Source organism: Megalops cyprinoides, chromosome 17 (assembly GCF_013368585.1).
Source record: "Megalops cyprinoides isolate fMegCyp1 chromosome 17, fMegCyp1.pri, whole genome shotgun sequence".
Classification (NCBI taxonomy): Eukaryota; Metazoa; Chordata; class Actinopteri; order Elopiformes; family Megalopidae; genus Megalops; species Megalops cyprinoides.
In genome coordinates this window covers 1,727,719-1,753,501 of record NC_050599.1, presented here as the reverse complement: position 1 = coordinate 1,753,501, position 25,783 = coordinate 1,727,719, and the positions used below count along the sequence as shown (strand labels likewise).

At 47.7% G+C, this 25,783-nt stretch overlaps 3 protein-coding genes and 1 non-coding gene across 9 annotated transcripts in view; 1 reads left to right on the top strand and 3 right to left on the bottom strand.

Annotated features, from left to right (window-relative positions):
* The window catches only part of LOC118791791 (probable palmitoyltransferase ZDHHC14), a 31,221-nt gene extending 28,146 nt beyond the window's left edge, over nucleotides 1-3,075 (top strand). The window contains exon 9 of one of the 4 annotated variants that reach the window (XM_036549237.1): nucleotides 2,381-3,075. In XM_036549237.1, coding sequence (XP_036405130.1) covers nucleotides 2,381-2,746 — 366 coding nt within the window. In that variant the 3' untranslated portion in view covers nucleotides 2,747-3,075. Of the gene's footprint in view, nucleotides 1-2,335 lie in introns of all 4 variants that reach the window. The other 3 variants (XM_036549236.1, XM_036549239.1, XM_036549238.1) reach the window with 3 other exon arrangements.
* A 2,560-nt stretch (nucleotides 3,076-5,635) lies between these two features.
* Nucleotides 5,636-17,085, bottom strand: lgals8a (galectin 8a). Its single transcript, XM_036549243.1, has 9 exons — nucleotides 16,936-17,085; nucleotides 15,818-15,906; nucleotides 13,566-13,776; nucleotides 10,839-10,958; nucleotides 9,045-9,098; nucleotides 8,093-8,119; nucleotides 7,786-7,874; nucleotides 7,341-7,506; nucleotides 5,636-6,978 (listed from the first exon to the last, which is right to left on the bottom strand). Exons 1-9 carry the CDS (start codon nucleotides 16,972-16,974, stop codon nucleotides 6,829-6,831), a joined length of 945 nt encoding a protein of 314 aa, XP_036405136.1. The 5' UTR covers nucleotides 16,975-17,085; the 3' UTR covers nucleotides 5,636-6,828.
* Nucleotides 17,086-19,704: 2,619 nt separating this feature from the next.
* Nucleotides 19,705-24,174, bottom strand: LOC118791792 (ribonucleoside-diphosphate reductase subunit M2). Of its 3 annotated transcripts, none has more exons than XM_036549241.1 (10): nucleotides 24,052-24,174; nucleotides 23,743-23,832; nucleotides 23,349-23,477; nucleotides 22,885-23,001; nucleotides 22,379-22,512; nucleotides 21,696-21,790; nucleotides 21,456-21,589; nucleotides 20,989-21,093; nucleotides 20,245-20,358; nucleotides 19,705-20,025 (listed from the first exon to the last, which is right to left on the bottom strand). In XM_036549241.1, the coding sequence occupies exons 1-10, from the start codon at nucleotides 24,142-24,144 to the stop codon at nucleotides 19,873-19,875; spliced, it is 1,164 nt and encodes a 387-aa protein (XP_036405134.1). In that variant the 5' UTR covers nucleotides 24,145-24,174; the 3' UTR covers nucleotides 19,705-19,872. The 3 variants fall into 3 exon arrangements, with proteins under 3 accessions (XP_036405134.1, XP_036405133.1, XP_036405135.1); XM_036549240.1 differs by having other exon boundaries at nucleotides 23,349-23,498; nucleotides 23,764-23,832; XM_036549242.1 differs by having other exon boundaries at nucleotides 23,349-23,492; nucleotides 23,764-23,832.
* On the bottom strand, nucleotides 22,169-22,308 carry LOC118792776. The gene has a single exon (XR_005005630.1). It is a non-coding gene; the product is annotated as a small nucleolar RNA SNORD94 (small nucleolar RNA).
* Nucleotides 24,175-25,783: the final 1,609 nt, after the last annotated feature.

The following is a 25,783-nucleotide window of genomic DNA, read 5'->3' as shown; positions in this document are numbered from 1 at the left end:
CAGCAGCTGTTCCTCTCGCCCTCTCTCACCCCCCGATGCTCTGATGGTGGCTGAACCTCACACAGCAGGGCTGGGGCCTGCAGCAGCTGTTCCTCTCGCCCTCTCTCACCCCCCGATGCTCTGATGGTGGCTGAACCTCACACAGCAGGGCTGGGGCCTGCAGCAGCTGTTCCTCTCGCCCTCTCTCACCCCCCGATGCTCTGATGGTGGCTGAACCTCACACAGCAGGGCTGGGGCCTGCAGCAGCTGTTCCTCTCGCCCTCTCTCACCCCCCCGATGCTCTGATGGTGGCTGAACCTCACACAGCAGGGCTGGGGCCTGCAGCAGCTGTTCCTCTCGCCCTCTCTCACCCCCCGATGCTCTGATGGTGGCTGAACCTCACACAGCAGGGCTGGGGCCTGCAGCAGCTGTTCCTCTCGCCCTCTCTCACCCCCCGATGCTCTGATGGTGGCTGAACCTCACACAGCAGGGCTGGGGCCTGCAGCAGCTGTTCCTCTCGCCCTCTCTCACCCCCCGATGCTCTGATGGTGGCTGAACCTCACACAGCAGGGCTGGGGCCTGCAGCAGCTGTTCCTCTCGCCCTCTCTCACCCCCCGATGCTCTGATGGTGGCTGAACCTCACACAGCAGGGCTGGGGCCTGCAGCAGCTGTTCCTCTCGCCCTCTCTCACCCCCCGATGCTCTGATGGTGGCTGAACCTCACACAGCAGGGCTGGGGCCTGCAGCAGCTGTTCCTCTCGCCCTCTCTCACCCCCCGATGCTCTGATGGTGGCTGAACCTCACACAGCAGGGCTGGGGCCTGCAGCAGCTGTTCCTCTCGCCCTCTCTCACCCCCCGATGCTCTGATGGTGGCTGAACCTCACACAGCAGGGCTGGGGCCTGCAGCAGCTGTTCCTCTCGCCCTCTCTCACCCCCCGATGCTCTGATGGTGGCTGAACCTCACACAGCAGGGCTGGGGCCTGCAGCAGCTGTTCCTCTCGCCCTCTCTCACCCCCCCGATGCTCTGATGGTGGCTGAACCTCACACAGCAGGGCTGGGGCCTGCAGCAGCTGTTCCTCTCGCCCTCTCTCACCCCCCCGATGCTCTGATGGTGGCTGAACCTCACACAGCAGGGCTGGGGCCTGCAGCAGCTGTTCCTCTCGCCCTCTCTCACCCCCCCGATGCTCTGATGGTGGCTGAACCTCACACAGCAGGGCTGGGGCCTGCAGCAGCTGTTCCTCTCGCCCTCTCTCACCCCCCGATGCTCTGATGGTGGCTGAACCTCACACAGCAGGGCTGGGGCCTGCAGCAGCTGTTCCTCTCGCCCTCTCTCACCCCCCGATGCTCTGATGGTGGCTGAACCTCACACAGCAGGGCTGGGGCCTGCAGCAGCTGTTCCTCTCGCCCTCTCTCACCCCCCGATGCTCTGATGGTGGCTGAACCTCACACAGCAGGGCTGGGGCCTGCAGCAGCTGTTCCTCTCGCCCTCTCTCACCCCCCGATGCTCTGATGGTGGCTGAACCTCACACAGCAGGGCTGGGGCCTGCAGCAGCTGTTCCTCTCGCCCTCTCTCACCCCCCGATGCTCTGATGGTGGCTGAACCTCACACAGCAGGGCTGGGGCCTGCAGCAGCTGTTCCTCTCGCCCTCTCTCACCCCCCGATGCTCTGATGGTGGCTGAACCTCACACAGCAGGGCTGGGGCCTGCAGCAGCTGTTCCTCTCGCCCTCTCTCACCCCCCGATGCTCTGATGGTGGCTGAACCTCACACAGCAGGGCTGGGGCCTGCAGCAGCTGTTCCTCTCGCCCTCTCTCACCCCCCGATGCTCTGATGGTGGCTGAACCTCACACAGCAGGGCTGGGGTTATCCCAGGCGGCCAGAGCTGTGGCGTGTCAATCATTGCTGTGACATCATTATGCCAATCACCCTGCTAACAGAGCTGCACAAACTGCTAAGCAATAACTGGAGGGTGTCCTAGTGTACCAGCTGACTGTTGTTCATTGTAAATCCACAGTAGGAAGGATCACTTAAGTGCTATTTTTGTGTTTGTGTTTTGAATGGGGAGTTTGCATGATGTCACTAACTTGTTCTTCTTTTCTCCTCCTCCTCCACCTCCATATTCCCCATTCCTTGCGTTAACTCCATATTTTGCCTTCTTTTTTATATTTCTTTATTCCCCTTTGTTTAATCCTAATGGTGTACCACACCTACCCATGCCCCTCCCCTTCTCCCACTATGCCCCTCCCTCTCCCCCCACGCCCCTCCCTCCCCCCACGCCCAACCCCCTGCCCCTCTCCTCCTCTCCCCCGTGTCTCTCTCCCCCTTCTCTCCTCGCGTCACTCTGTCTCGTTGCCTCAGTGTGACCAAGACCAGTGCATTCAGAGCACCAAATTCGTTTTGCAGGCCGCAGCCACTCCTCTGCTTCACAGCGAGCCGGTCATGATGGGCGGGGAAGCCCCCCTCGCGGGCAGGACGTCCTTTGCGGGTCACTGCGCCTCCTTGGCCACAAGCCACCCCACCCCACCCACCTCCACCAGCAGCCTGTGCTGGGAGGGGGACCAGGACAGCCACGCCCATGCCCACCTCCACCCGCACCCTCACCCTCACGCGCACCCCCACCCCCACCACCACCTGCGGAGCCCCGAGGAGGTGCCCTCCCCCCCCGGCATGCTGCCCTACAGCCAGCCCCCCCAGCTGTACGACCCCGCCAGCCTGGACTCGCTCCACGAGGACTCTGTCAGAGGCCTGGTGAAACTCAGCTCCGTCTGAGCCCCCTGCCCCTCCCCCGCAGGGACAGGCCGCTCGGACCGATCTTCCACAGAAGATCAACACCTCCATCTGCACTCTACTCACCCTCATCACCTCATACTCATCTCAGATTAGACAGTTTTCCGGCACAAACCACCTCCAAACACCTCCTCCTACAGGGACGCCATCCCTGTGCTTCTGAGGGCTGTCAGGATGAATATGGAGAAATTGTCTAACGACAGGAATACTACAGTCCAAGGGGTCGCAAGAAATGAACTATGAGAAACACTGCCTATTAAAATGCAAGACTCCCCAACACACGCACACACACACATACACTTACACACACACACACATACACGCACATACACTTACACACACACACACACACACACACACACATACACGCACATACACTTACACACTTACACACACACGCACACACACACATACACACTTACACACACACGCACACACACACACTTACACACACACGCACACACACACACACACACACACACACTCTGCCAGTGCCATTTTCCCCTGCCTCTGCCCCCCCTCCACCCTGCCAGCGCTTGCACTGCCCTCAGAACTCCCTGTGTCCAAACTTTTACCCCCTCATGTCCACTGTACGGCTCACCCTGTCGGCCTGCCTGGAGCCCAGGACCGAGCCGAGGGCTCGAACCCGCCCACTCGCAGGAGGAAGACCTCTCCAGCACCTGCAATTCCTACACAGCTATTACGCTCTCTTTGAGAGAACCGGGGGAGGGGAGGAACGAGACAGAAATTATTCCCTTTGTGCTACCGGCTGTTTCCAGGCAACCAGAAGGTAGTGTGACAGCGAACTCCTCAACATGTTTAGAAACTGATTTTTTTTTCCCCTCCTCCGTCACAAGACCGCCTGCGATCTTTTGTGAAAGCACACACAGCCGCCTCGCCGATCGCTGACGGACGATGTCACTGCCTTTTCTACTTCTGAAACACTCTGACACTGTCGGTAATTCAGTAATGTGGTCGGAACTCCGGTTACTATGACGCGCTGCGTGTCCGTCGTTCTGTTGATATCTGAAATTGTGGTGTGCCATATCAACAACTTTATTTCCTTCCAAATGCAATATTTCTTGTGGATATTAATAAAAATGCCACTTTTATGAGCAGCTTTCAGCTGTGTCTGATTTGAGACAGTAAGGCAGTAAGGCCGTAATGACCACGTTCAGGGCCAGGCCTTTCAAAACACCCATTTTTAGGGAAGCTGGATTTGCCTGAAGCTTTGCCTAAGCTGACCGTGTCACGTTGCCCATCTGTGAGGAAAATGCACATCTCCCACGCTGTCACACACACAGGACAAATGGGCGTCTGTCTGCTTAGCCTGTTAAAAACATGATGGAATTAACACTGAAAGTACCTTCCACTCTGGCTGCCTGCTTACTTCTCATGTGTCCTGAGAGTTGAAGACCTCTGAACGCTCCTGGTTCCTGGTGCCAGGCCTTTCATTTTTTATTACGATGAAGACTAAATTTGTAAATATTCAATAAAATGCTATTCGTATGCCCGTTCCATCCAGGAAGTGTAGCGCCCTCTGGGGTCCACAGATGAGAAGTGCATAATTCACCCACACTCTGTGGGCACACGGGTACGCCACCAACACATCATCAGAAAGACTGCAGGTTACAGCCGACAGCAGGACACACAGGCGGGGCGAGGGCGGAATCAGAACGTTCACAGGTGTCATGTGACAGCAGTGGGGAGGAGTGGAGTGGAGGGAAACTTGTGCATGTGAAAGAGAAATGCCTCGCTCGTCTTTATTTCTATTGGCTGCTTTAACAAGCTTCAGTGCGGACATTAGGCACATTGCCCCTGCTCTGTGTGTTTGTGTAAGACTGCACCTGTAAGCGTGGGCCAGGGGACAGTCACACAGGTCACTCACACCTGAGCTGCAGGTAAGCACAGGCCAGGGGGCCGTCACACAGGTCACTCACACCTGAGCTGCAGGTAAGCACAGGCCAGGGGGCCGTCACACAGGTCACTCACACCTGAGCTGCAGGTAAGCACAGGCCAGGGGCCCGTCACACAGGTCACTCACACCTGAGCTGCAGGTAAGCACAGGCCAGGGGGCCGTCACACAGGTCACTCACACCTGAGCTGCAGGTAAGCACAGGCCAGGGGCCCGTCACACAGGTCACTCACACCTGAGCTGCAGGTAAGCACAGGCCAGGGGGCTGTCACACAGGGCTCTACATACAGGCCCCAATACATCAAACGGAACAGTCAAACCAACCAAAAAATCAAGGGCTACACAGTCCATTTATACAGGTGTTATTTGGCCACCAGGTGGCAGTGTAGCATACTACACCTCACTCTTTCCCTGCCATTAACCCACAGATTAACCCTTTCAGTTCTGGCCACTGGGTTCATTCTGGACACAGCCCAGATTTCCACTCCTGGCTTTCACACTACCCAGAAATTCTTTTCTAATCAGACTTTCAAAAAATGCAGACATACTCATTTCCTACTAATAATTTACAAATCACCCGCACTTCTGTAGTTCTGGAAATATGCACATGTAATATTAAAACATTTGAAGACATAAACAGTTATTACATCTACCAACATGACAGAGAGTCATTCCCTCAGAAAACAGCAGACACCTCACCAAATGACCAAACGTCAGGACAAGAAATCCATCTTTTACAGTTTATTTGGGAGATCAAAAAACGTATATAAATCAAATATGTACACAACATAGGTTAACCCTGGGGAGTATTGCTATGCTTCGGTTTCGAGAGACAAGGTGGTTCTGTGTGGGCCAATGGAAACATGGAAACGCGTGTAGGGAAAACCCAAAGGAAAAGGCGATGTGGAGGTTTTGAGCTGGGCTGCAGTGTGCCAGGGCACCAAGGCCAGGTGTGCGCAGTGGGGAACAGCAGGGTGGAACCTGACACAGGTACAGTGGCTGAGATTTCCCTGCTGTATCGGTGGCCTGAGGATGAGAGGTGTGGAAGAGGTGCACCTCTTATATGCAGCAAAGAGGGGGGGCACTAGCCCCTCCTGCACGGTTTTGTTCTGACACTATTTAAGAGGATGAAGCCCTGAATTAACCACCTTTCTCTTGCCCATTGCAACTCGCACAAACAGGGTTAAGTGCTATTCTTAAGTTTACCACAGCAAGCCCACACCCTCATCATGTGACCACAACCGTGTCTTATGATCTCTGGTCCAAAGCTCTGTCTAATTCTGCACTCTGCCACATATATATGTTGATCACCATGGTACCCTTTTTATAGTTTATAATTAATGTGTAATTTGTGCTTTTTTGCCAAATACCTCAGCAAACTTGAGTTAAGCTCCATGTTAAAAAGCACACAAGGCAGGCGTGTATATGTATACATACATACATACATACCTGTCATTCATATTCAATAGCCAGATGTAGAAAACACACAAAACCTAAAATGCGTCAAATGTTAGAAACAGGTAAGGAGGCTGATGAGCTCAATAGCACCTGAACTCCTCCCAAAACCTTTTAATAAAAGTTTTTTAAAGTGAGCTGACATGTTAAATTACTGTTGTGCTGTGTGTATAACGCATATGCATAAGTTATGCATGTTGTGTCCAGCAGGTATGTACCATGACATAGGTGTGAATAAATACACTGTATCTTAACAGCCCTGTTTTTACAACAGCAATTTGCCATTCAGTTTGCTATATATATGTACAGACTGCATATATCTGAGGTAATAGACCTGTTAATGGTTAGTCAGCGTGGGTAGGTTATAGTTTACATGTTACATTCAGTCAGTCTCCCGCTAAAAAAGGTTGTAAAATATGAGCTCAGTTTTGGTTAGTGGTTGGAAATCAGGCTGCCGTGACTTTTAATGCTTGGAGAGCTGAGGATGAAGGCTTTACCTGAGCCCATCACACACACACACACGCACACACGCACATACACACCGTGATGAGGAGGTATGGGAGAGACATGCCAAGGGAAGGTTCCGGAACTCGGGGGACACAGAGAGGTGTGGATGGATGGTAGGGGTGCGGGTGTGTGAGGGAAGGCTCTGCTGAGGGAGTGTGGGGGGTTACAGGGGGCGTGGGGGGGTGGGTCACCACAGCTTGACGTCGAGCAGCTGCAGGTCCCCCAGGATCTCCAGCTGGTTGACTCTGCTCAGATCCTGGACCCGGTGCTTGTATTCCAGCAGGTGGTTCCCGTTCACAGCCACCTTGAACTGGTGGGTCTCGCAGTAAATGATCATCTGCAGGGGGGGAAGGAGGAAGGAGAGAGTCAGAGAGGATGCACACACATTCACTCACGCACATACACAATGTACAGACACACACACAGGCAGGATAAAGAAGCAGGGCAGCCGTAGCTGAAGGATGACCAGCCCCTATCCACAGCCATTCACAGGTGTAGCTTTTTTGTAGTTTGTAGAAATGAATTGCTAGATGACAAAAATGCAAACCTAACTGCAATCACCCCACAAAAGTACACACACACAGACACAAGATTGTGCCCAGAAAGTGTCTTCACCAGTGGTCATGCCTCTGATTCTGAACATATCAGAGCCGTTCTGTCCAGATGGAGTGGATGGTTGGTCGTGGAGGGGGTCGTTACCTCGAAGTACTCCCCCGGGGAGAAAGGGAAGCTGGGCAGGCTGTTCTCCTCAGGACCCCAGCACTCACTCAGGAAGGAGTTGCGTATGAACACCCCGGCCTTGATGCGCGGGTTCAGATGCAGTGCGATGTCGCCAGTGTCGCCAACACACAGGTTCACTGAAAAGCTGCCAGTATATACACATGTGCACGCACGCGCACACACACACACACACACACAGGGTTACAGCCAGGCTGGAGGGCCCTTTATCCTGCAATTTGCCTTTGTTTACAGCCTTATTCCAACAATCCTAACCTCTGAAATGGAAGTGGGCAGTTAGGCCTTCGCCAGACAGACAAAGATCGCTAAAACTGGGAAAAATAGAGCTCCAGATCTGGTCACTGGATCAAACTGGAGTGCAGAAACTGGATTTCCCAGCAGGCTTTTCTCTGATGGGAATGCTCACCTGTGGGAGTACAGGCCAATCTTCCCTTTGATGGTCAGGGTGTTTCCTGTGCTTATCCCGGTCAGCAGTCTGCCCTTATAAGGCACGGTCTGAAATCAAACCACATGTCAATCAGCAGGCCAAACAACCAATCAAAACATGAAAACACCAACATGGATTCAAACCTGTGTATGTTCAACAAAATCTAGTATTCTGAAGCTGCAACAGCTGGTCTGTGTTAAATATTTCTAATTTTCTCTCCAGTTTCTCCACGTCTCTCCAGATTTGTTTCTGAAAGTCCTACAAGACAGACAAGACACAGACTCACCAGGTCACCTGACTCCGAGAACAGGGCCTGAGAGAAGAAAACAGGGATTTGGGATTTGACTTTGATTGGCTTTGTCTCATGACAGTGAAAAACATGCTTTTACACACATGATGAGCAAGGTATGGTACTTGTGAGCAGACATGAGAATCAGCTGTATCAATGTACTGCAAGTATTCGTACCCCAGCCGCAGCACTCGGCCTGCGCTCGAGACAAGCAGCTGGCCCACTGAGCCGCTTGTGAGCCGCAGGCTTTTTAAAGTTGTTTTTATTTTATTGCTTTGGCTCCTGAGCAAATTTCCTCACTCTCATTCTCACCTCCTACACTCTGCCCCGTAATGTATGAGGAGTCTATACCATAAGACATATGACAAGTGGAGTTTCGATTAATGTCAGATATGTGGACCATTGTGAAAGAGTCAAAGACCTGCATGACACCTGCATCATGTGCATTTTACCTGAAGCTTCATTCACAAAATATTTATGAACTCCTGTGGATGATACAGAACACACTGGACACATGAGAGGAGAGTGTGAGCGTCTGCACTCTGAGTGTGTGTGTGTGTGTGTGTGGCTGCATTCTGAGTGTGTGTGAGTGAGTGTGTGTGCATGTGTGTGAGTGTGTGTGTGTGTGTGTGTGTGTGTGTGTGTGTGTGTGTGTGTGTGTGTGTGTGTGTGTGTGTGTGTGTGCATATGTGTGTGTGTGGCTGCATTCTGAGTGTGTGTGAGTGAGTTTGTGTGCATTGTGTGTGTGTGTGTGTGTGTGTGTGTGTGTGTGTGTGTGTGTGTGCATGTGTGTGTGTGGCTGCATTCTGAGTGTGTGTGAGTGAGTTTGTGTGCATTGTGTGTGTGTGTGTGCATGTGCATGTGTGTGTGTGGCTGCATTCTGAGTGTGTGTGCGTGTGTGTGTGTGTGAGTGTGTGGCAGTTGAGTCAGTGGGAGATTATGTCCTTACATTGGGCTGTTTGCCTTTGCTCATCACCACAGATGGAGGAGGTGGAGCTGAGCTCTGAAAATGGAGGCACAGGATGATACAGCTACACATCTCTCTCTCTCTCACACACACACGCACGCACGCACGCACACACACACACACACACACACACACACATGCACGTACGCATACACACTCAAAATGCAGCCACACACACACGCACGCACGCACGCACGCACACACACTCAAAATACAGCCACACACACACACACACACACACACTCAGAATACAGCCACATAGGCACACACACACGCACGCACGCACGCACGCACGCATACACACTCAGAATGCAGCCACACACACACACGCACGCATACACACTCAGAATGCAGCCACACACACGCACGCACACACACACGCACATGCACACGCACACGCATACACACACACACACACATACACACACACATACAGAGCAGCATTCACTTTCACTACAGGACAAACCACACTGGCTAAAACTACTCTGACAAAGGCAAAGCGCAGTAACTACGTATTTGGTCAAAATAGAGTTAAGACTAAATGGGCTTTGTGACATCTGTTACGTCTCATTATTATAGCTTTTAGTTACATAATCAATAAATTTAACAGAACTGTGTCATATTTTCATGCACACACACCTACATATACATCACCTACTTGTTGTTCTATTCTATTGTTTTTGTTTAAATGAATTTCGTTAAAACTAATGCCGTTCCTGCAACTAATGATTTGAAAGCATTCTGGGCTGCAGAAACTGACATAGTTCAGTCCATTGAATCCACCCGTAGTTTTGGGAGAACCTGGCTGAGGAGGAATGAACAAACTTGCTTGTTGATCTTCTGTTGTTTAAATTTTATTCACAATTTTATGTGAATTTTTAACTTCCGTTTTTTAACTTCTTAACTTTTTTAACTTCTGTAATTAAATTTTTAAATTAAGTTCATTTGCAATTAAAATAAAACTTCTAATCCAAGCCAGCACATTAATATTTATTTATTGTGTGAAATGCTAATGCTGCTTAGGGAAATGATGACAATGAGAATGACAGTTTCTTGTCAATTTCTTAATGAGTAAAACACTGCGGTGAAAAGGGTTACAACAGATCACTTTAAACATTCACAACTTGCAAACATCAATAAAACTATTAAAGCTATTAAAAACAATAGTAAGGAACACAACAAGAAAGTTGGATGAACAAATTTAGTTTGAAGATACTGCACTTTGCCTTTGCAATAGTGTTATTGTTGTTTGAGGTCTACCAAAGGCAAAGTGCAGTATCTGCTTTTTGGGGGTCAAAGGTCACATCAGTGCTCATGGTTTTTATCTATCAAAATTTTCTTCCTAAGAAGACAATATATGAATGCATTACCAGTAATCTACCCACAACATGTTGGACTGGCTGGTGCAAAAACTTTACAGGTATTTTTCTCAATTTCAGTGTTTGCATAGTTACTGCACTTTGCCTTTGTAGGGCAGTATATAGATTATGCTCACAAATATACCACACGGCACATTTATGATATAGAGTAAATGTACAATATGGTTCACACAATGACCCACATCAAGAACAGGTGATGCGGGTGTTTAATTAAAGATTTTCACCAGAGAGTCACCTAATCCAGTGTTCCAGGTGTACAGCAGCTTCTGGAAAAGGCAACCCTAAATTCTGAATCACCCTGCCCCTCCACAGAGAGGAGTTTTCCAGGCCTCGTGTCTGTACTGAATCTCACTGTGGACAGTGATGTAAATCACAGAGGCTCCGCTGGGCTACAAACCGCATTTGGGATGAAGCCGATGGCCTGAATTTTGACCTTCCCGGAGATCAGCAGGGTGTCCACCTTGTCCAGGTCGAGTCTGTGTCTGTACTCCAGCACATGGGCCCCATTCACTGCCACCTGCAGGGAGAGAGCAGCCATCAGCTCATCAACCAATACATACATTACATTACATTACTGATGTCATCAGCTCATCAGCCAATAACAGGCTGATTGGTGTACATTACATTATTTCATTATTGGCATCTAGCTGACGCTCTTACCCAGAGTGCCTTACATCAGGTCAAGTTGTTTTTTTTTACAATGTTATCCATTCATACAGCTGGATATTTACTGAGGCAGTTGTGGGTTAAGTATGTTGCCAAAGGGGAATCGAACCGGCAACCTTTCGGTTACGAGTCCTGCTCCTTAACCACTATACCAGCGTTTCCCAACCCTGCTCCTGAAGGCACACCGTCCTGCATATCTTCTATCTATCCCTGCTCTACCTACCTGACTGAACTCATCAGTGGCACTTTTGATTAGCTGAGCACACCTGATTTAGTCAAGCAGGAAGGATACATAGAAGATATGCAGGACAGTGTGCCTCCAGGAGCAGGGTTGGGAAACACGGCACTATACTACACTATATGGTGTAAATGACATGGCGCTTCAAAAAGTCCTGCTCCTGCCACCATTATGAGATGGGCTGGAGTACTATTCTAACACAGGAATTTCATGAGCAATTAGCACGGAAATAAATACACTTAGAGCACATCACAGGGTTTTTGTGCACTGAATGCATTTATCTGGCACTGCATACCATGGTTTTCTCTTGACCTTGGCCCACACAGATCACGTCAGCCACTGAGCACATCTCCTATCTGGAACATCCCTCAGACACGCCCTCAAAACGTGCTCATGACCACAGATCAAAGGTACAAGAGCTTCCCTTTACTACACAAGCTACTCTAGTGCGGTCTGCATTATTTTCTTATCTTCGTTCACCAGAAAACGCATCTGACTACAATATCTACCCTGTCATTTCCCTGGTCTGAGCGACCAAGGCGAATAAAATCCGACCCACTGCTGACTCATTTGTGTGCGCTCCAGAGAGTATTCTGAGTGAATCTGTGTTCCATGAGTGCTTGCCTGAGCTGATCACAGATAACAGCATAATTATCACAAAGGTCATTTTGATTTATTTCCTTCATCCAAGGCAAACCCCTGCGCCCATGTGACACCTGACCTCACCTGACCTCACTCGTTTACCTGTGATTGGCTCGTGCAGGATAAAGAGGGAACTGTGGAAGAGCAAGCCGAGCCCCTTCTGCTGCCATTTAAGGGAATCGGAGGCAACACTCCCAGCCATACGCAGCTGAAGCCTGACTCCAGATGTTACACAAACACAAATGGTAACAGTGTCTGAGAACAACAGAGAGGACCCACCCCTGCAACTCAATCCCCACTCCCGCTCTGCACTCGCAGTGACAGAACAAGCCATCCTATTGGTTAGGTAGCAGTGCATGAGCAAACAAACATTCTCCAGTGCTAACAATGCCAGTGATACGGTTCTGCTGAAAGACACAACGCTTTTCATGCTGAATTTTTACTGCCAAACTGAAATAAGTGATTTCCTCTTTATTTCTCCTGTAAGATTTTAAGCTGCTTTCATAAAACAAAGATTTTTATGGGCACCTCTTGATTTCGCAGGACACATGACCTCAGTGGCAAACGCTGCTTTTATACGGCCATATCAGCCGACCCATTGATAAAATAAACTAATTATGTCAGGTACTGTTTGTCAGACTACTAAGGAGAGTCTGAACAAACACCTGAAAAAGGCTGGTAACAGAGAACTGAACGGTTCCTTCTGAAAAGGCCCTCTGGGCATCCCGTTCAGAGAGAAAAGCAGAGGTTTGCTCTTCAAGCCGCTCCCCTCATTAACATCAAATCCGGACAGAGCAAACAGTGACCTCATCCGAGAGGCTGCCAGTCAGCCTGGGTTTCTCTAGTGAAAGCGAGGCTTTGAGGTAGTCAATTAACTCAAGGTTATTAAGTCGCGGGTAACCAGCCTAACAGCACCTCAACCGCACTCACGAGAACTGAAAGTGGTGAAAAGCCAGGAGGAACATCGTAAGAGAAACTATGTTTATTTGAGGAATATCCTCATTTCTGTGCTTCCACAGCCTGACAGCGCTCTGCTCTGATACACGGCCACGTGACTGCCTCACTGCAGAGAATGCAGTGGCCACAGGCCAAGGGCTGTGCCCCACAGAGCCGTCACAGACCCCGAGCTGTGAAACAGGAGCTGCTCTTTACACTCGCAGTGAAACTGAACCCGTTAACCTTTCCTTAGCGAGTGCCACTGTCGTACAGGCCCTGCATAACTGGCATTCTCCACATTGCTCACATACACAGCCGGATACACACCATCTCTGTGCAGGGTGGGTGCTCACATACACAGCCGGATACACACCATCTCTGTGCAGGGTGGGTGCTCACATACACAGCCGGATACACACCATCTCTGTGCAGGGTGGGTGCTACAACAGCATTGCTCACATACACAGCCGGACACACACCATCTCTGTGCAGGGTGGATGCTACAACAGCATTGCTCACATACACAGCCGGACACACACCATCTCTGTGCAGGGTGGGTGCTACTCACAAACCTTCCCCACAGCTCCTCACACACCTGCACGCCCGTGGAGCTCAGAGCTGGGCTCTCCGAGGCTCCCTCACCTTAAACACATCCTGCTGCACCAGAATGATGGTCTCAAAGGGCGCCCCCTGTCTGAAGGGCATGACGTGGTGGATCTCCTCCCGGCCCCAGCGTTCCTGCCGCAGCGAGTTGCACACGATGCAGGGCGACCTCTTGAAGCGGGGGTTGAAGTGGAAGGCCACGTCCGCCCGCGGCTTGGTGCTGCTGCCGCAGGTCAGATCCACCTGGAACCTGGACACAGCGCAGACACACACACACACACACACACACACAGCGCAGACACACACACACACACACACACACACACACACACACACACACACACACACACACACACACAACACCTCATTACACTTAAAACCACACGCCTGCCCTGGTCACTTTCTCCACAGATTGCTACCCACCACCTTCAGACCTCTATGTTTCAAATGACCAACACGAGCATTTCCTCTATAAATTCTTGCCATTCCCCTGCATTTTGTGTGGTTCTCCAGCTTGTTTGGAATCTGAACTACTCCTTTCATTTGCTTATTAATTGTGATTCCATTCTAATACCATATTTTGCCACCTACATTGCATATGAATAATAACATACTTTTTGTGTACTAACGCTTATACCCCTTGGTCAGGTGTGGCGAAGTGTTGGATTTCAGGGCTGTGGAGAAGACACACAGTTTTATATCAGTATAGAATCCTCAGCTGTGCCCCCCACCCCACCCCAAACACTCTCACCAACCACCTCCATCACATTCAGAACTGGTGACAAGTCTGAAGTTATGCTTGTTAGCTCCAAATCTGCTCCATCAAAAGCTGCTAACTTGAATGTCAGCATTGACAGCAACACAACCCCTCCTGCAGCTCGAGTGGAGAGCCTTGGCATTATTCTTGATGCCACTCTTACCATCTGAAGCACCTCAAGGACCGCCTTCCTCCACCGACACAGTATCCCGAGACTCAGACCCTCACCCTCTCCATCTGAACGCAGAATCCCTGATCCCTGCTTCCACCCAGACTGCTATACCGCAGTCATCTCCAGTCTGACATCCTTACCAGATTAATTAACTGCCACGCATTCAAATCAGAGCAGCTAGAGTCCTAACACACACTCTATCCCATGACCACAATAACTCGTCTCTCCTATTCAAGCTCCACTGGCTGTTGGTGAAGCACCGAGTTCGATTAAAAACTCTAACATACAAGGCAGTCAACGGGCTCCTCCCAGCTGACCCTGCTGACCTTCTCCATGGCTACCCCACATACATAATGCAGTCACTCTCCAGCCCAAAGACACAACTCCACAGCATCCTGCTTAGGCCAGCCTTCACCGAACACTTCAGAGCGCTGCCGCCCCGCTCTCAGCTCTCATACTGCCGAGTCCCGCTTCTTCTGTTCTAAACCAGTTTCGCCTGATGTGATATATGAGCCTATTTTTTAATTATGTTGTGTTCATTGTTAATCTTTAACTCTTTGTATGTTTTGTTTGATTTGATTGACCTTGATTGTACTGTCAGTTTCCATGAAAAGAAATTCAATTCATTGTGATTACTAAGACCTCCCAATCAAGTGCATTTTACATGGAGGGAATGTGCTATGGAGTCTAGCAGAGAGGGATAATAACACCAGCAGCTTCATAAAATTATAACCAATATAACAATATAATTGTGTTTCAAGTCATGTAAAAAAAAAATCTACCATCGGAATAAACCTTCAAGCTTGCAAATCAAGTTAGACAGGAAACATTCATAGTGTCAGTACAAGTATGGAAGAACAATGTTAACCTATACCACATATTTTGGGCAAAAATTATCTTACTTTCTTCACAGAAAGTTTTCCACTAAAACTAACCTCACAAGAGAAATATAACATTGTAGTTCATATTTTGATGTGACTGATTTCAAATAGGACTGTATTACCAATTAAAATCCATTTCCCATGTACTCCACTCTACATAAACACAGTACTCGTAGTTCCAGCCTGGGGCTATTTGCCTAAGCACAATTCTTTTTCCACTACAACTCCATCCCATCTGTGACTCACCTGCGTTAGACAAAAATGTAATAGAATCCCGTGTTTTTTGACCCCACAAAATGAAAAACGCTTGCGGTATAAAAGTTTGATGTAAAATGATGACCGTCCCAGAACTGTTTGGGTATGGAACTGTGTTGCCTGTTTAATAAAGGAAGCTCTTTACCTGTCAGCTCCGCTGGGAACGCTTTACCTGTCAGCATCGCTGGGAATGCTTTACCTGTCAGCATTGCTGGGAACTCTTTACCTGTCAGCATCGCTGGGAACACTGCCCTGGATCAGCACCATCTCCCCTGGCTCCAGTCCGCCCAGAATCGTTCCAGCGAACGGAATGGTCTACAGCCAAGAATAATGCAATCAATGCACCGAGCGCGTTTTAAAATTAAATTGTATGCAGGTACAAGTCAAGCAAAGCACTGAAGAGGTTTTAACAACTAGGCAGTACAGTATATATATATATATATATATATATATATATATATATATATATATATATATATATATAGTACAGATATATACATATATACACGGGAGGAGATACAGATATATATATATCACAAATTAGTACCACCTAAAACGTACACTCTAAAGCAATGCGGCTGAGTGAAAATTGGTATGGTATGATATGGTATGAGGTATGATTTTAATCTGTTGTCCCTCGCACTGCTGGTGTGATTGTTAATAAACAACATCGTTTTTAATATCGACCAGACTACATTAAATTAATTGCTACTTATGAATAATCTACACATCTTCCGCGTTTATTTATTTAGGCTAAACGTCACAAAAGAACGGTATTAACAGCTTACACGTATTAAAAAGTCAAAAGCAGAAGCTTGCCAAACTCGCTCGCTGGCAAGGCCGTGTCTTACTCTGAAATAAACGCGACTGCTGCCATGAGTATATAACAATGCGGACACCTTTTGGAAATGTCTAATGACCACAAAAAACGATGCGCCCCAGCGTGACTGGCAACAGATCGTTTCGAATAACTTAGCACGCCATCTCGTCTTATTATTTCCAGTAACTTAGTTCGCCATCTGGCCGTATTATCTGTCGTAGGCCGATCCCTTCGGCTAAATACGCACAGCACAATTTGTCAACACTGATATCTTGATGAACAATTTAGATAACTACCTAGCAACATCATCAGACACCGACATCGTTCTTCTAAAAAAGTTGGTCATTTATTAAAGTTGCGCACAAAACAATTTATTCCAGTAAGGTAAAACTCACTCGAACAGCATAGTTAGTTATGGCCAGGTAATCCTAGCTATCCATCTATTGACACGGCGATCTATCATCTATGTCAATACAACACTCAACGCATTTCTGTGATGGCTGGCGAGATAGCTGCGTTCTTACCGGATTTAAAAACGTTTGTTTCGGGTTTGCGACAGACATGTTAATGTCTTCCTCGGTATCCCAGAGTAGGCCAGCCCAAACGCACACTTTACTGCCCTGTTTTAATCAGATGCCTCAGGTCTGCATTTTCACCAAATTGTTTCACTTCCTGATTTGTGCAAAAGGGGCGGGGCTGTGTGGTTTTAGCCAATGGCGTGTCTTCCTGCTGTCTGCGCAAACGCATTTTCGTCATTTCAGAGTAAATGAAAACACTGCACGCTGAAACGTCTGCACACAATCGCTGTTCCTGGATCAGTATCAACTCACGATTATGGCGAATAAATCCGGTGCGTTGGATGCTGACAGCCAACTACAGCGCTGTACCGCTTGTCTAAGTTTGAGGTCTGAAAGGCAGATCCATTTTGTCAGTTAAACATGTTGCCTGAATTCACGTCTGATTTGTCTGAATAGTTTGTCTTCTCCGAGTCTCCGGTTTAGGTTGTTTGACTTAAACTTCGCCTGATCCCTTTAGTCTTTTACATTCTGAAGGCATGTTTATATTAATATTTCTCAAATGCTACAGCTCTGAGCAAATACTTTGATTCATGGATGGCTTCCCATTATAAATTAATGTCTTAAGGTAATTGTCTTAAATGTTGAGAGCCATGTCTTACCACACTGTAAAAGGGGTAATCAATTCATTCGAGACATTCTATTTGAAATCTGTAATTAAGCACATCATATATGTATTGAAATAGCAGGTATGCCTTCCAGCCAAGTAACTGATCAGCAGGATATTGCAAAAACATTTACAGCTAAGTTAGGTTGTCTCTGTAGGAAACCTCAGAAAAGGGCCTGTGATTCAAAGTTCTGTCCTTAAAAATGCATTTACCATTTGCTCTACTAAAGCTCACACCTCATGTTTAAGAGCTATATAAGCTGCCATGCAAGATATGATTCTAGTGTTCATTTCTATATCTAAAACCCTGGAACGTGCAGTACTTAACCAACTATCCCCTTTTCTTCTCAGGAACAACCTTCTGGACCCCCATCAGTCAGGTTTCAGAGCTGGCCACTCAGCAGAAACCGCACTCCTGGCCGTGACAGAGGCTCTCCACACTGCTAGAGCCTCCGACTTGTCATCTGTCCTCATCCTCCTCGACCTCTCCGCTGCTTTCGACACAGTCAACCACCAGACACTAATATCAAAGCTGTCTGAGATGGGCATCTCTGGAACCGCCCTTTCCTGGTTCAAGTCCTACCTGACTGGTAGATCCTCCCAGATCTACTGGAAAAGTTCCACCTCTACACCCACCCCCCTCACTACAGGAGTTCCACAGGGGCCAGTACTGGGACCCCTACTCTTCTCAATTTATGTCAACTGTCCTGGCTCAGTTATCAAATCACATGGCTTCTCCTATCACTGTTACGCTGACGACATCCAACTCTTTTTCCCTTTCCCTCCCTCTACCCCCCAGGTCAACGAAAGAATCTCTGCATGCCTGGCTGACATCTCCAAATGGATGACATCCCACCACCTGAAGCTGAACCTCAGTAAAACGGAACTGCTCTTCATCCCAGCTGGCCCTTCCCCCCTGCATGACCTCTCCATTACCGTTGATGGCGCCACAATACCATCCTCTCAGTCAGCAAAGAGCTTGGGCGTCATCCTCGACAGCAACCTGGACTTCAAGGAGTACATTGCTCGCACGTCACAGGCCTGATTCCTCCTCCACATCAGGAGGATTCGTCCATTCCTGACAACATACACGATGCAGCTCCTTATCCAGGCCAGTTCTCCCTTGCCTGGACTACTGCAACGCTCTCCTCGCAGGCCTCCCAGCCTGTACCACCCAGCCTCTCCAGCTCATCCAGAATGCAGCTGCCCAACTGATCTTCAACCTCCCAAAATTCTCCCATGTCACTCCCCTGCTAAAATCCCTCCACTGGCTTCCTGTCGCTGCCAGGATCAGATTCAAGACCCTGACCCTCGCCTTCTCTGCAATCAACAGGAGAGCCCGTACCTACCTCCAAGAACTCATCCAGCCCTACACACCAGCCCGACCCCGGCGCTCAGCAGCAACTGGACGCCTCACTTCTTGCACGGTCAAGGCAGGAGGTGCTCGTTCTGCTAGACATCAGCTGTTCACCTACATCGCTCCCCAGTGGTGGAACGAACTCCCTGCCCCGCTAAGGACAGCTCCTTCACCCCATTCCTTCAGATGGAGCCTGAAGACACACCTCTTCACACTCTACCTGGACTGACCCAGCACAAAATTGCTTGCCATTCCTGTACACTGAAAACTATGAACATTATGTTGAGAATAACTACAGAAACCTTCATACGAGAACAGAACTGGTCTGTTAGTTTGTTGCTTAACATGTTTTAGTGACTAAATCACTGGCAGAAAGGAGGGGGGTCAGTGTGGGATGGCACAATTCAAAGCCTGCTTCTCATTTAGCATCACCTGATTCAATTACGCAACTTACTGACAGAAGCTGACTTCAGTACCCCTTAAAACTGGCATCAAGACTGAGTTAAGTTTTTTTTCATTTTTATTTCAAAACATTACTTTACATAAAAAAACTGAATAAATTACAATGTCCCAATGCATTAAGAGCCTGTTATAATTACTCTGCTGAAAACAGGTAGATTTATTAAAACTATACAGACCTAAAAATACTGAATTTAGGATTAGTCATCACACATTAACCATAAAACAAATACCTAAAAACAAACCATTCAGTAACAGATACAAAAAAAGATTTGCTGCATTAAAGTGTGTTATGTGCAGTTTGCTTCACTGACCCACTCCTGCTGCTACAGGAGACAGCAGCGTTGGGTGTCATGGAAACAGTTGGATGTGGAGGAGGGTCAGGATGAGGCCTCCAGCACCATCCTCTTCAAGTGTTAATGCGATTTGATTGAGCAGGAGAGGAGGAGGGGGAATGTGGCCATCAGAAGTCAGCATCCAGCCGGAAGGTGTTGTCCACAGTGCCTGACATCACACCCATCCGCTGGTACTCCCCAACACGCTTCTCAAAGAAGTTGGTCTTGCCCTCCAGGGAGATGTTCTCCATGAAGTCAAAGGGGTTCTCCACCCTGTAGATCTGCAGATGACAGCATTCACATCATATTTCTCCAGTCATCCCAAGTGCACAACGCATTTCCCCCACTTTACTGCTAAGATTTAGATGTTAGTGCTGTGTGTCGTCTCACCCTGAGACAACCCCCTACCAAACAGCGAAGGTGCACCTTAATGCACCATACCCACCCCCCCCCCAAAATCACATGATATTATTGGCTGGAAATCAGCCCTAATTATCTACCTTGCTGAAACCCAGCTCCAGCATTAGCCTGTCAGCCACAAACTCGATGTACTGCTTCATCAGGTCACAGTTCATCCCTATGAGTTTCACCGGCAGAGCCTGTGTGAGGAATTCCTGGGAATAGAGAGTTACAGCAAAGCGTCAAACACATTAAAACATCCATGCTACTGAATGCAGGGTCTGAAACTGACACCCAGCAGCCTATAAAGCTGCATTTTCTCTTTAGTGGGTTAAAGTTGCAGGGTCACCGTCCTAAAAAATTCAAGTAAAAATTATTTACTTATGCCCTACTTTGTCAAAGAACCCTTGTAAAAAAAAAAAAAAAAAAGCAAGATGCCCAAATACATGCACTCTGGTTCCTGTGTAGCAGGATGCCGTATCTTCCGGTTGGTCATCTCTGTACAACCACCGATTGCCCGATTTTAAGTTAAATAGCAAATTTGTCTAGTTGGAAGCTTCAGCTGGGTTTAACAATCAATTATAGTCTATACAGTTCTGGTCACAGAGGTAGTTACCCTCTACCATGTCTGTCACTTTCTTTTGATAGCTGGCTGAAGGCAGACAAAGATAGAACATTTTCCACATGGTACATGCCGTTGGAAAGAAGGGAGACCCTCTCCAGTTTTAAGTGGCTGTGTGAGCGAGTACGATTCCAACTTTGTCATGCACATTGATAATGTCTGGCTAGCCAAACGTATAATGGTAACAGCAAATTTACTGTGGTTTAGCAGTGTCCAAACATACCTGCTCAATCTCAACAGCATTCATTATGATCTTTTTCACAGTGGCCTCAGAGGGCTTGTTCACCAAGTGCTTGAACATGAGGCAGGCGAAGTCACAATGAAGACCCTGGAGGAAAAGAGCCGCAGGTTTAGTGACAACAGCGAGGTCCGTGGGGTACATCTTTTCACCATGATCAGACCAGTAGCACACTACATCTACAACACCTTTTCCTGTTCTGGACTCATCCCTCCATTCTGGTGAAACATGTCTCTTGCGTAAACTAACCAGAAACTAGGAACTACACAGGCGCTGTCAAATAGTGACAGTAGCTGCCTGGGTGGCACTTCCTCACTTAGCACCCTAACAAAAAGCCCTGGTCTGACAGCTGCTCATTTAACAGTTCGTTTGTGCTGAAGTCACTCTGGATAAGACTGTCTGCTAAATCAATAATGTAATCATGAGCACAGCAACACCGAGATGAGCATCACCTCGTCTCTGCTGATCAGCTCGTTGGAGAAGGTGAGCCCAGGCATCAGACCCCTCTTCTTCAGCCAGAAAATGGCGGCAAACGATCCGGAGAAGAAGATTCCTTCAACGGCAGCGAAGGCCACCACGCGCTCACCTGCAGCATAAACAGCAAACAGAATTCCTCAACCTGCGCTCAAAACAGGAGAAGCACATCCAGTCTATCACACCCCGGTTATCACCCGGCAGGCGTGCGTACACACCGTACTGAGCGTTCATGTTCCCGATCCAGTTTAGGGCCCAGTCAGCCTTCTTCTTCACACAGGGCAACGTCTCGATGGCATTGAAAAGGTATTCCCTGCACAAGAGAAGCACAAACCATCCGTCATTCCACCGCCAGACACATTAGCACCCATACAGCAGGCAAACGGGCATAATTAGCCATTAGCTATCACAGAACAACAGCAAAACTCCATTGTTACGAAGTGGCAAGGAGCTGAAAGCTTTCTGGTTCTATTCCCCACTGGGGCACTGCTGCTGTACCCTTGATCAAGGTACTTCAGTAAATATTCAACATGTAACAACTGTGACATATGGAAGTCACTCTGGATAAGAGTGTCTGCGACATGCGATGTAATTATGAACTGCTGACGTGCCAAATTCTCTTAAGTGTCCAACTTTGGCAATACAGAAACAAAACAGCTTGAGAAAGGTCATGACACTAACCCATCCAGTGGTGGCTCAGACTCGGCGATAGTTCCATGACGGTGCCCCCCCGCCAGCCGGCCACACGCCCACTGAGCGGAGTGCAGGCACCGACACTCAGCCCCCATCATTGGCTGAGGTACGTACCCCTGCGCCAATCATCATTGCCCACACGGCGGGACTCCCTGCCCCCCAGCCCCCAGAGCCTCGCCTTAAAGGGAGCGGTGTCAGGGTCACTGACCTCTCTTTGGGATCCTTGATGTACGTGTCGATGAGCAGGCTGTACATCTCTGAGTGTATGTTCTCCATGGCAATTTGGAAACCATAGAAACAGCGCGCCTCCGTCACCTGAACCTCCTGGCTGAAGCGTTCCACCTAGTTACAGGAGAGAGGCATGCGTTAAAACGGCACCACATATACTCACTGTACTGTGTATAAATGTGCCGTCATTTTCCACTCAGCATGGGTTTTCTGGTTTTTGATTTCCTCTGGACTACACTATATGTACAGCACTTTGTCACTATCTCTTTTGTAAACATGCTCTACAACAAATTTTTTTTTGACTGACCAACCCTGCGTATGCCAATATCCTTATTCCTCTGAGCCTGTACATGTACAGGAGTTTTGAGAAGCTATTCATGCAGGCTCAGTTCTTTACAAAGGATAAAACTGCAGTGACCACTCTTACAGCTGTGGTTTTATAATCATCATTTCACACTGTTACCCATGCTACCCTTGTGGCCTTACCAGGTTCTCATTAACGATGCCATCACTGGCAGCGAAGAACGCCAGTACGTGGGAGATGAAGTATCGCTCTTCATCCTTTAGGGACTCCCAGTGCTGCAGGTCTTTGGAAAGGTCAACCTAATAAACAGGAGAAGCCAAATGCATTTTCAAAATTAACATGCAACTTTATTGACAGACACAACCAAAGGTGGACATTCCCATCAACAGCACAATAAAGTCTTATTTAGAAGTCATCTTATTCATCTTTTTATCTTAATATAATTAGACACAACACCACATGTAAATCACAGACGCACTTTCCTGATGGCAGTATTTCACGGCAAAATGGCCATGCTTCTACCTCTCCTACATCAAGGACAGTATTTCGTTTATAAAATAATTAAAATTCTCATCTATGACTAGCAGGGCAATGGCGTAAGATCACTACATTCATGGCAGATATGCATTAAACGGAAGATGCGGACCTCCTCGGCCGTCCAGAAGGAGGCCTCGGCTTTCTTATACATCTGCCAGATGTCGTGGTACTGGATGGGGAAGATGACGAAGCGGCGGGGGTTGTCTCTCAAAAGCGGCTCCTCTTCCACGCTTCCTTTCTTGACGTCTTTTGGCTTAACCTAAAATGAAAACACAAAAAGAATTATGATCTAAATCAAGTCAAATGATTGTACCGTTAGAGGGAAACGCAAGGCAGTCTCCGCCGGGTATTGGAAGTCCCGCTTATCAATCCATTGATACTTTTGCTTTGGCGCCAAACGGCCACGTCATTTTCCCTCCTTCGGGATACCTGCCCGGTTATCCGGAATAAAAATACATTTCATCCACATTTTAACGAAGTAAGAACCCAGTACGACCGCAGACACGATCAGCCATGTCTCTCACCTCTGCGTCCTCAAAGATTTTCCGCGCCGTTTTAGAAGCCAGTATCCGGGTAGTGTTGAGGCTGGGTGGCTGAAAAGGGAATTTAAAAACATCCCAAAATCAATTATGATGACGGAATTTACTCAAAAGCTAGTGCATTTCACACATTTAACGTTAGTTAGCTAACGTTAGCTGGAGTTGTTTGATATCTTATCTGCAAGCAAGCCAGCTTCTGGCGTTCAGTGAAGTTTCTCCAGTTTATGGGTACCTAACCTACCCAGCTAACTAGAGGTCAAACATCAAACTTACGGTGTTCTCTTTATCAGTCAGCGAAAGTCGGTCCATTTTCGAAACGACGCCGTTTTCGTTTTTCTTGGAAAGAGGAGAGCGAGTGGTCAGCATTTTGGATCTTAGTACAGGCAGCTAGCTGTGATTAACAATATACAAATATACAGCGTACAAACGTGTTGCGAGTGGTGCTCTCAGTTAAATCTAACGTTATATAACGAAAATGACTACACAAAATACAAAAATACTGCAAGCAACAAAAAAGGCAGACTAATACACAGCTAGCTAGCTACACTGGCTAAAACACTCTTTGAGACACTTTCTTTTGAGCTGCCTCTATTTATTCGAGTCTTGGCGCTCTAATGCGTTAGCCAATAGAAAGAGAGTATCTAGCGGGTATTTAAATTGCAAAGGCGAAGGCCAATCATCTTGCGGTTCCATATGCTTTCCTCAAACCAATCAGCTTGTGAGCTTCCTTACCCAGTTTGCCGGGAAATTCAAATACTTGTTTCGCAACATAATTTTGTAACAAAAGGCGCATTTATGAAACAACACAGGTTATACAAGGTAAAATATAACTACTCATAATAAACAAAAGGTAAATGCAATATAGCAAAAGAACAAAATACAGTAATTCGGAAGTATATCATTATCAATCTGAAGATTTGCGCGTTAGATTTTGGAGTTTACAAATATGAAAATATTGGACAGATGGACTAGATTCTTGTATCAGCAATTTACTTATGCGCTTGAAATGTCTCTTGCTACGTTGTTTACAAGTAACTACCGACAAAAATGAAAAAATATGGTGGACAAAAAAAATGGCATTAAAACTAACTACCCAGTCATATCCTTGAAATTACCTTGCTAGTTTGGCACACAACTCCCATATATGCCGCTTAGAAAACTTTTATTATAAAGTTTGTGAATTAAGCTAAGATTATTCTTGCGTCATTGATCGTTAATGCCATGAAAAACACAATTCGTTTTCTTGCTTAATCTTTCGCTAAGCAAGTAGCAGCTGCGCCCCGCTTAAACTGCACTTCCGCATATTCACAAACAAAGGGACTGGTCATCAGTGAAGATTTCCCACTCGAATATCCGTATTTCTCTACGTAATAGCAATAAAGTTTTTTTCTAGTCTTTGCAGTGTCAGGTTAAAGAAGATGCAATCCAGTTTGGACAAAGATTCTGTTTTGAGCCACGGCGAAAGAACCAGTTTTTGTTGCTGGTGAATAAATGTTTAATCGTGGTTCACTGAGTCTAGCAGCCCCAGAAAGTTATCTTTTGAACATGACCCTCCGAATTTACATTTGCAGACACGACATAACGCGTTGACTCAGTGTGCTTGCAGGTTTATTTTTAGCTATGAAGCTTTTCATTCATTGTCAGATGACCCCGTTTTGTTAAAAGCGAAGTCTGCATGTGTAGCAGTTCCCGCGATTTTAGCTGCTCATGTTTGGGGTTGTAATTTATGGGCTCGGAAGTCAACGAGCCCCGTGATATATATCCAGCAAGACCCGTTCCGTCATCAGCGCTTCATCAAAGGCTAACTGTAAAGCTGTAGATTGCCTTTTCACACAGTGCCCTCAGATAGCTTTGAAACTTTTTAGTCTATTTCCACGGCTGCTGCACACCAGCGCCAATCCCTTCCCTTTGTCCTCGGCAGCTCTGCTTCCTGCTGACCGCCGTTCCCACAACAGCAGCGGAATGCAAGAATTCCGGAGTGTCTCTAGAGCTCGGCCTCAGATAA